Below are 11,410 nucleotides of genomic sequence, written 5' to 3' on the forward strand. Positions count from 1 at the left end.
ATACATTTTAGATAAGGTTATAAATACACTTCCACTCACAATGAGGAGTACACAAAACACTATTCCCTCATATGTAGGGGGATACACATTCAGAATGTACTTATAGTGATTGCGTCTACATATTACATTACTAGTTGTGAAACTCATGTATTACATGAGTTAATTTTTTTTTAAAAAATAAAGGTATAAATATTTAATAACTTTGAATTTATAAAAAAAATAATGAATTATTATAATGAAAATGTTTTTTATTTTTTAAATTTAAACAAATAATTTTAATAAATAAACAAAAAAACTAATGAACTTTAATTTTGAGAATTTTGAAATTAAATGGTAAGTTTCATTAATGTGGTAAGTTTCATTAATGACATTGTTCATTTATCACTACATTTATTGCAATTATTATATTAAAATTTTATATGGAATTTAAAAAAAAAAAAAAAAAAAAAAAAAAACTTATAAAATGAAATATGGAAAAAAAATTGAAAATAACCACAAAATAGCATTTGACAAATTAAATAAGAGTGTGACAAATGACAAAACATCCTTCATTTATTAGAATAGATACTACATTGACCAATCATGAAATTGTGACTAATCTATAACATATATAATAAAATATCTTTTTAAAGAGATCGAATAATAGTTTATATAATATAATTAATTAATTAATTCCAAGTCTTGAATATAGCTACACTTTGCATGATGTTATTAGGTGTTCGGTTGGTACATCTTGCACAAAGGAATGAATTTATGTTTGTTTTTCAAACATTATACTGGTTATTTAAAAACAGAAAACAAAATAAACGACTTATTTTACAATTTTATTTCTGTTGAACCTGTCATTTAATTTTATTGAGATGATATAACTTATATAATTTTCAAGTTATGAATATAAATCTTTGGAAAATTCATGGTGCCATTTGATCGATTGTTTCAAAATTATAAGATATGTCAAAAAAAAAAAATTGTAACAATCGTCTTCGATATATGTCTATACTTTGTAAATAATTTTTCTTTTTATTGTCTTGTTGAGGTCATGAATTTTGTTTTTGCTTGTAGATTGTGATTTAAAATTATAATAATATAGAAGAAAATTTCTTTTTTGCATTTAGGGATCCCGGTGGGTTTGTATATGACTCGAATTCAAGGATGACATATGATTGTTGATAGATTTGAAAAAAAAAGTCTAAATGGAAAGCAAATATGCTTTCGATGGTGGAAGATCAATGCTTTAAAACCTATTATATGTCATTTTTTATGCCTTTACAGGTTAAAGGAAAGTTGGAGGCTTTACCAATAATTTTTTTTGGGGAGGTGATGCAAATTCCAAGAAGATTCATTGGGTTAGCTGGGATCTAACGATTGCTTTGAAAAAAATGTGGTATTGAAATCGGAAGTTTAGAAGCTTTCAATCATATGCTTCTTCAAAAACGGCGACGGAGGTTTATGTGTGAAAAAGAGGCATTATAGGTTCATGTTGTTAAAACAATCTATGGGAAGAATGCATATATAGTAGGAGGTGTAAAACCTCATGGGCAAGGTATTTGACCGAGGATTATGATGGCTTGACACAAAATGAATGATAAAGATATTTTTCCGATGTCCTCATTGCATAGAAAAATAGTCAGTGGCGAATATATTATTTTTTTGGGAAGAGGTGTGGATTGGTAATATTCCTTTAAGTATTTGTTTTCCTATTGTTTTCATTCTTGAGAACAATAAAAGATGCATGTTAAAAGATCATTGGTTCGATAAACAGTGGAGATGGGATTTGCATGGGGACATTCATGAGGAGGTATAAATTAATCAATTAAATGCTTTATTATCTTTGCTAAGTAACTTGTGAGCTCAAGTAAGGTATAACAATCCTACATTTTCACTTGAGGTTGCTAGATCTAGGTTTTGGCTACCTTCTTTGCATGAGATCTTGCCTTACCAAACATGAGGTTCATTGTAACATCCTAAGTTCGGAACAAGGAGTGAAGGGTGCTAAGTGTAAATAAAGGAAGGGACTCGACGAGTAGGTACGCTTACTCGCCGAGTCGGAGCGGGTTTGGATCGCGAATTAAGTGACCAACTCGCCGAGTCGGAAGCTGGACTCGACGAGTTGGTGCTGGAATGAGAAAACCCTAATCTTAGGGTTTGCACTCTATTTAAAGGACTTTATGTTCCTCTCGCAGCCTCCTAATCCTCCTGAGAATTCTAGAAACCCTAACCTTCGTGTGAGACTTCATTATTGAGGAGATTGGAGCTTGGAAGAGGAAATTGGTGGAAAGAGCTTGAGGAATTAAAGGCTTGCTACAAAGGAGTGGTGTAGATCCGGGATCTACTTCAGTTGGAGCATATATTGGAGGTAATAATCTATTGTTTGGGCTCTTTGGTATCTAGATCTATTATCATTTGGGATTTGGGGCATTTTTGGTATGATTAAGAGCTATTTCGAGTTAGAGGCTTAGATCTGAGGTTGTTACTTCAAATCTAGGTTTGTGATGGTCCATAATGTCATAAAGTTTCAGTCATTGAGTTGTTGGTGAAGCCCCTTTGTCCAAAACCCAAGCCCTAGTGTGTTTTGGGCCTATATCTCCATGGTTTCACGTAAAGTTTGCAACTTTATGTGAGGGTTAGATTATAGAAGGGTGGATATATGGATTTGAGCCTCTGCATGGCTCGAATAGCTTCTGAATGGGTTGAGAACTGGAGAGACTCGGTGAGTCACATGGGTGTACTCGACGAGTTGTATGAACATGTGCATGGACTCGGCGAGTCTGTTGAAGATTGCCTTGGACTCGACGAGTATGTTCTTAGACTCGGCGAGTCTGGTCGCAGAACCCAATCTCTTTTAGGTTAAAGCTTTGGATTAGTGAGTCGGTGGGCGACTCGGTGAGTTGGACAGGATGGGACTTAGAGATCGTTGGACTCGACGAGTCTTGGGGCGACTCGGCGAGTTAAGTTGTGATATGAGAGTTTTCTGGGTGTGGGAACTCGGTGAGTCGACGGGGTGACTCGGCGAGTAGAAGTCAACCAGGAAGGTTGACTTTGTATGAGGACTTTGACTTTGACCAAGATTTGACCTATTTGACTTCCAAGGGTATTTTGGTAATTTTGGGTATTTATGGAATTGGTCCTTTGGTAGTGTTATGTGGTAAAGATCGTGTCAGTGGTCGGAGCAGCTTGGTCTTATCTTTCCAGTCGGCAATTGTAGGTGAGTTATCCTCATTATATCGACAGGGTCTACGGCACCAAGGTCGGCCCTTTATCGGATGGAAATCCGGGTATTGTTTGTTATGTTATTGCTTTGCTAGATCTGCATCTTGGTATTTAGGATGGTGTTATGTTAGTGACCTAGTTAAGGTCAGTACCTGGTATATAGGGTAATGTTATGCTAGTGACTGGTTAGATCGGAGTTCTGGTTAGGATGTTGATATGCTATGTGATATGTTAGACTGTTTGTCTGGTTAAGGATTTGTTATGTGATTAATTGTTTTATGTGCACATGGTTGTTTGACGGGGGTTGGGTTGTGGCGGGTCCTGCTATGTGCTGTAGGCCAACATACCCAGGGCGGACCGGATAATCCCGAAGGCCCAGCGAGCGGTCCGGATAGGCTGAAGGCCCCAAGAGGGCGGACCAAACGCACCGAGGCTCGGAGAGTAGACCATGTCGACTGAAGGCCCCGTGCGGGCGTACCAGTCATTACTATAGACTCAGAGAGTGGACCAGGTGGATTGAAGGCCCGGTGCGGGCGGACCAATAACACTGTAGACTCGATATACATGGCTAGACTCGGAGGGTGGACCCGTTGGACTGAAGGCCGATGCGGCGGACCAGTCCCACAGTAGACCCGATGTGCATGGCTGTTCTATTTGTGATATGTTATGAGTATGTTTATGTGTGGTTGGTATTTTGGGGGTAACTCACTAAGCTTTCGGGCTTACAGTTAAGTGTTTTGTTTCAGGTACTTTAGAAGATCGTGGCAAGGCGAAGGCGTGATCGTACCGCTCCTCATGTTTTATGATTTATGTGATATGGTTCTGGGGGACACTATGATGTTTAAACTATTTTGAAAACAAATGTATGAACTTAATGGTTTTTGAATGAATTAAAATGTTTTAATTTGGCTTGAATTTTATGGTCGTTACATTCATAAAGTTAGCAACTTTATGAACCATTGAGTCATTTGCTTTATTAGAACCCCTGGATCTGGACTTTGGTGCAAGTTATGGACTCCAAGTTTGAATCTTGATGTTTATACCCATCTTTTGACCTAGATAGTGTTTATGTCATGTATTGGACATATGTGACTAAAAAGCTTCGACTTTTATGGTCCTTGGGGTCAAGGAAGACCATCTGGATTGTCCCATGTTAAGGCTTAATGGATTAGGAGCTTAATGCTCATTTTTTTATTAGATATGAACTCACGACATGAGGAATGAAGCCTCACGACGTGAGAGTGCATTCGAGGAACTTTCTGGGCCAAAATCACGACCTCACGACGTGAGCATAAGGTGTTCACGATGTGAGCTACATCTGAGCAAGTTTTCGACTCTTTGATTGTATGCTAGCTTGGTATTGGACTTATCATTTGGTTTGGGCTCATAATTGGCTAAGGATTTTAGAGTAATGGACTTTTGGTTGGGATTGCCTTGTTGGGCTTGCCCTAATGGGCCTTGGATGATGAATTGAGCCTTAGTGGGCCCAATGTAGTTAGGCCTTGATTGGGCCCAATGGGTTTGGACATTTGGGCCAATGGAAAGTCATTAGTTCAGAAAAGTAAATGGACTTTAAGAAAAGGCCCATGACATGGTTTGGGCCCAGTTCGAAAAATTATGCTATTGATGGACTTTATTGGATTTTATAGTTTTGGGCCTCGATTGTGAGTATTGGATGGACCAAGGGTGAAACGGTCATTTCACCCCAAGTAAGAGTTAAGGATCATGGTTTGAGACCCAATTGCTAATTAGGTGATATTCTAGTATTGATAGTTCGAGGAGTTGCCAGGACAACAGTTAAGGATTTCTTGCAATGGACTTCAGCAGCGCGATGTGAGTTACCTTCCAGTAGAAGTGGGTCTAAGGCCACAATGTCGGCCCACTAGTAGGAGTTGTTTGTTAGATGATTGTCTTTGTGATAATTTTCTGGTATGCAACTATCTGTTATGTTTTATGTGCTAGTATGGTATGATGTTATGTGATAGTGGTAGTAGGGGGAATAGTCCATGTATCAGGTCAAAAGGACCAAAGGGGTAGGTCGGGCACCCCGGTATGCCTGTCAGTATGTTTATGTTATGTTATTATGTGCTAGTGGTAGGGGTGAAATAATCCTTGTAACCGGTTGAGATACACCGGAGGGTAGGTTGGACACCTATATATGTCTGACATGGGGTAGGTCGGGCACCCCGGTATGCCTGACAATGGGGTAGGTTAAGCACCCTGATATGCACAACAGGGTAGGTCGGGCACCTAGATATGCTTGATAGGGTTGGTCGGGCACCGAGATATGCCTGACAGGGTAGGCCGGACACACATATATGCTTACCAGTACGTGATCTGTATGGTATGTGGTATGATGGGGGAACTCACTAAGCTTCGTGATTACAGTTTACAGTTTTGGTTTCAAGTACTTCGTTTTCAAAGGAAATGAGCCGACTCGATCGCAACGCATCAACTATGTTTTCCACACATGAGATCTTTGGGTTTATACTCTGATATTGTTTTATGATGACATGTTTTGATTATTGACATACTAGTTTGACATGATATATTATTATGGATATTTTCTTATATTTTATAATAACTTAATTAAAACGAAATTTTTGATCTTAAATTTTGAGATCTTACCGTTTGATTTTTAGTATTTCTATTTAAAACCAAATAATGTTAATCCATGCTTATAGTAATAGCAATGAAATGAAAAATTACAAATTAAATATTTTTGGAATATTTGCATAAAATTTGTATACTATAAAACAATTGAATTGATTATTTAGAGGCCGCTTCCGAATTCGTGGCTATATTATTATTTATTAATAGCTATTACTATTTTTATGATTTTCCTTAATATATATATATATATATATATATATATATATATATATATATATATATATATATATATATATATATATATATCCCTAATCTTCTCTAATAAATGAAGGTTTTTTTTGCCACTTGTCACTCTTACATTAATTTGAACACATGTCATTTTTTGGTATTTTTGAATAATTTTTTTTCCATTTGTCATTTTCTCATTTTTTATCTTTTCTTAATTAACAATCAAATTTACACACCAATTATTAATCGCCTTAATTAAAAATAGTGAATAAATTACAATATTAGTACTTATATATTGTATTTAATATGTTTCTTTTTAAATTCAAATTTTAAATTTCAAATCTAAAATTTCAAATTTAAATAAATTTTTGTTTAAACATTTATATACATTTTTTGTTTTACCAAACCCGTATAACATACGGGTCTCACAACTAGTCTCATAAATAAAAGCAATTTTGCCAGGTGGCATTTTATTAGACCCCCAAAATTGATTTATCCTGCCTAAATCACGTAAGTGATTTTCCAAAATTACCCTTTATGCCTCTTATTCATTCATTATTATCGGGAGACAGCCGTTCATCAATTTGAAACCCTAATCTATCTGCTCATCTCTCTCTCTCTCTCTCTCTCTCTCTCTCTCTTTCTGTGTGTGTGTGTGTGTGAAGACGATTGTCATGAATAATAGATTTCTGCAAGTTGTTAATCTCGATTTTAAGTAAGTAATCTTCTTCTTTAGCTTCAATTTATTGTTTTAATTTAGGTTACTTGAAGCAGAGTCTCCAAATTCATTAGTCCGATTGTGGTTTTTTTTGTCCATCTTTACCAATATCTATAGTTAATAAGTTAGTTTTTATTTCAACTGGAATGTTGATATCATAATCATTGTTTAATCTCATGAAAGGCAGAGCATTTTGTTGATAAAGTAACTTACAATTTTTGTAAAACTTTTGGACGCTGAAGCAATTTTCCTCAATCGAGAATGATGTCATGAGAAATGAGGAGGATTTTCTACAAATGTTTAATCAGATCGAGAAATTGATGGTCGAGGTAAGGTTTTTTTATGTCTAAATATTAATGTCCGCTATGTGTTCGATGATATATCTCTTACAATTGCGACATGTTTTTCTTTTACTCCGGTCTTTGTTTTCTTGATCATTATTGTTCATTTATTGAATTATTTTGTTAGTCTTGTATAGGATGTCCCATATATGACAGGTAATAGTTGCCCGGTTTGATTTTGGATTCAAAAGGGTATTCTTTTACTTCCACAATTCAAATGGATTTCAATTATTTTGCTAATAGCGTTGATCATTAAATTTATAGAAAGCATCACATTAACTGAATATGGAAAAAATTGAATCCGTTTGATAGATTTTTTCAAAAATTCATAAGCTTAGTTTTTTGTTTCTAGATTAATGGATTGATTTTGATTATTGGTTTTGTCAAATCTGTATTGAATGAGAAAAGAGTCCTTAGAAATTACATCTTCCCATTTCAGAATTATGTGCTAACTTTTGTTTCTAATTTCACTTAATGCGAATATTTCAATTAAATTTTTATTTTTATTTTTTATTATTCATTATGTTTTGATAGGTTACATATGGGAATTTGTTTGGATAGATAACTAAATATATTAAATAATATAACTATTTTTTTCTTATATTTATCTATTTTAGGAGTTACCGCAAATACTCTAAGATAAGAAACGAACCGAAGGCAATGAAGATGATGTGTTTTTGTTGAAGTTTTTAGTGGTCGACATATCTTAAAAGGGAGAACAAAGGTAATAAGGATTCAAAATCTTGAATTTATACTTGGGATTTGCGATTTGTAATTTGTTTGTTTTGATTGGGCGGTGAAACCACATTGCAGGTTGAACAATTGCATAAAATATTCATGCTTTGTGGCAATCCAGAAGATGAGTTCTGGAAAAATTCGTCACTAAATCTTGCAATAATGTTTAAACCACGTGATTATGAAAGCTCTTTTAGGGAAAGGTGTAAAGAACTCCCGGAATCTGTTGTCAACCTAATCGCGTCTTTCCTTTCTGTTGAACCAGAAAAATATATGATTACTACATCTGCTCTTCAATCTGATGTACCAGTTTGCTTAATCACATGCATTTGTCTTCTTTGGTTCTAGACATAAAATATAATATATTACACTTGGTTTTTGTAGATGTAGCCAATAAAAAGTTTAAATTTTCTTATTATGACTTTTAACAAGTTTTTTTTTTTTTTTTTTTTTTTTTTTTTTTTTCAATTCATGCGAATAATCTTACTTACATGGAAAGGAATATTTAAACTTTTTTCCCTTTTAGATTAGAATTTCTAAAGTAAAAGTCATAATAAGAAAATTTTTCATAGTACAAATTTGTAATCGAAGAAATAAAAGAGGATGTTATACACAACAAAATGGAAGTACACAAATATTTCATGCATTTGGCCCTTTAGTTGATTGGTTGTACAAAAAGAATTGAAAGTCTCGCATGTGTCCATCTATGCAAAAAAAATTGTTTTTTGCTTAATTTTTTAATATGTAATTAGAAGTAGGTTGTTGTTAAAAAATATATGTATTTTGCTATTTGAGGATGTTTATAAGGGGTAAGTCTTTGAAATTCATTTTGTAAGTACTTAATTCTCCTTTCATCATAGATGTTTAATGTACATGTATTAACATTGGAGGGTTGATTGTCATGTGTTATTAAAGCAAATTCTCTCTATTATAGGACCACAGTAAGAAAACAATAGATGATTATTTTGAAAATTGGGAACTTTTGAATGTTCATGCACAATTGTGACTTTTGGCATATACATGATTTAGCTAAGGTTTTATAACTCCATGAAAAAATTGAGGAGTTTTGCACAATTAGACATTAGGCGCAAGTTGAAATACTATATTGATAGTTGTGAAACTCACATAGAGCACTAAGTGATTTAGACAATTAAAAATTTAGACAAAAAACTTATATTTTATTATTTTAATAAAAATTTATAATTTTTTTGATTTTTCATTACATTTTTAATTATCAATATTATTATATTTTTTTACTCGTGGTTTCCACGGGTTGTAACCTAGTATATATATATATATATATATATATATATATATATATATATATATATATATATATGGATTTAGGAATTATATTTTGAAATATAAATATTATTATTGAGAAAATAGATAAATTTAACAACTGTAATAATATTTACCTAAAAAACACTGATTTTGCATTATCTTGACACTTAATTTTCTTTCTTTCACGAGACTCATGTGTCCTCTTAAAGTCATCTTAATACAAAAGGAAGTAAACAAAAAATAAAAAAGGAATGAAAAATCTCGTAGTCATAGTCATAGAGAAGAGTCCAGAGGTTCATCGCTTTCTATTTCGTAGATCTCAACCGTCCGATCATCAGTTACCTGTTCTTCCTCATCTACGCCGTCAATAACATGATTCCATTCCTCCATAGGTGCGCACTCTAGCTTATGGTGCACCCTCCAATCATGCGCCTGACACCCACGTGAGCAGTAGTTCACCATCCCACAACCCGAACATCTTCTGAACTCATTCCTTCGGGTCTCCGGTCGACCACACCACCCATCGGAGCACAATCTCAGACCCGGACCCGGAACGCCGCCGCCTCTCAACCCAAACCACTCAATCAAAAACCGGTTCGCAGGGTGGAGTTTTTTCTCCAGTAAGCTTGAACCGTATCCGCATGGTGATCCATTTGATTCTATTAAATCCGGTCGATGAGACGGCGTAGTGTTGAATGCGCGTAGGACGGACGCAAGTTCACACGCGTTGGCTTGGACGAGGAGACGGCGTCCTTCTTCGACGTCTTTCCGTACACCGTAACCGTCTTGAAGGCAGTGTCCGAGCTCCCTAAGAGCGTCGACGTGACCGAGATAAGCGGCTCTTGCACAGAGAGCAACTGCAGCTCGGAGGTCCTTATCGTTTTTCTTGCCTACACTGCCGTTGAACTGAATCAGAGCCAGTGAGTATAGTGCCGGCGCGTGAGACTTAATCGCCGCTTTCGCCATCAACGACGCTCCACTTCCTCGATTTTGTAGACAATAAAATCGGATCTAGGAAAAAAACACAAAACAACTCTAAATATATACCAAACGAAACTAATCCATCGATTTCTACGACCACAATCCCGTTATTCAAGCAAATACTAATTACCAATTACCATTCCAAGAGTATAATACGCCTCTTTGTTGCCGGCGTTGACGCACAATTTCAAAAACCGGTGAGCCTCATCAGACCAGTTTTTAGCTCTGACGGCAACCGCTCCGCTTCCGGCGTTCGACAAAACCAGAGGATGCACGCCTAATTTCTTCAACCTTTTACATCTACAAGAATAAAAATCGGAAAACTATAATATTAGATAAACAAATTTTAGTTCACAATCATTTCTAACAAAACACCAGAAATTTGGTATGCATATTTTAGAACAAAACGTACGTAAGAAGAACAGCCACGAAATCAGCCGGAGAAGATGCCGTAGAAGTGAGTTTGCACAGAATTACAATAACAATCTCATCAGGTAACGATTCAAACAGATCGGATCTTGTTGTTGTTGTTCCATAAAGAACAGCTCCTCCTCCTCTTTGTCGTAGCTGCTTCTTCATCTTTTGCAGAAAACAAATTCAAAACTGCACGAGCATTTTGAAGTGTTTGTCGTCGAAAGTGATAATAGGGAATACTTGAAACGCTTTTATAGTTCATGAAGAGGAACAGAGGAGAAAAGATGAATGAATGAAAAACTCCTAGTAATAAGGACAAAGAACCCACGTAACAAGATACTACAATATACAATATGGAATTATAAACTTAAAATCTATAAATTTTATACGATATAAAACGGCCGGGTCGGTTTTTCCTATCAGGTTTTTATTTTTCTTAATTTACAAAATGATCCATTTAACTCGCCGACAAATATTTTTTTTGTCTTTTATTCGGTTTTATATGCATCAACACTTATGGGTCTAAAATATTTTCCAGAGTTAAATAGGTGGTGTTTCAGAAACTTTTAACGGTTTTATTTTTGTAATTATGCCTTTTTTTTTTTTTTTTTTTTAAAGTTGGTCCAAAAAAAAAATCATGCTTGGATGAGACAATTTTTTTTTCTCTTTTTCGTTAGATTTTTTAAAATAATTTAGTCGATATTAGGGATTGTTTACAACTTTTGATAATTCAATCGTTTAAATGATACAATGTTGCAGATAAATTTGTCTTTGAATAAAAATATATTGTTTGGTTAGTCCTCTAATTAACTATATTGAATGATAAAAATAATGATTTTATTTTCTATCCAAGAGGTAAAGTTGAAATGTTTTAAAATCTAATGAT

The 11,410-nt window shown here is 34.7% G+C and overlaps 1 protein-coding gene across 1 annotated transcript; it reads right to left on the minus strand.

Moving 5' to 3' along the window:
• Positions 1–9,235: 9,235 nt before the first annotated feature.
• LOC145083060 (F-box protein At1g67340-like) lies at positions 9,236–10,862 on the minus strand. Its single transcript, XM_079023354.1, has 3 exons — positions 10,523–10,862; positions 10,248–10,410; positions 9,236–10,140 (listed from the first exon to the last, which is right to left on the minus strand). Exons 1-3 carry the CDS (start codon positions 10,687–10,689, stop codon positions 9,403–9,405), a joined length of 1,068 nt encoding a protein of 355 aa, XP_078879480.1. The 5' UTR covers positions 10,690–10,862; the 3' UTR covers positions 9,236–9,402.
• Between the last annotated feature and the right edge of the window lie 548 nt (positions 10,863–11,410).

This window comes from Lactuca serriola, chromosome 1 (genome assembly GCF_051521515.1).
Source record: "Lactuca serriola cultivar US96UC23 chromosome 1, Lser_US96UC23_V15, whole genome shotgun sequence".
NCBI lineage: Eukaryota > Viridiplantae > Streptophyta > Magnoliopsida > Asterales > Asteraceae > Lactuca > Lactuca serriola.

Excerpts from the sequence above, each read along its gene's own strand:
- LOC145083060 (XM_079023354.1), bottom strand. The coding sequence starts at position 10,689 with ATGAAGAAGCAGCTACGACAAAGAGGAGGAGGAGCTGTTCTTTATGGA. Across the intron at positions 10,411-10,522 it reads TTCGTGGCTGTTCTTCTTAC|ATGTAAAAGGTTGAAGAAAT; the intron begins GTACGTTTTGTT and ends TTATTCTTGTAG. Across the intron at positions 10,141-10,247 it reads CGTATTATACTCTTGGAATG|ATCCGATTTTATTGTCTACA; the intron begins GTAATTGGTAAT and ends TTTTTTTCCTAG.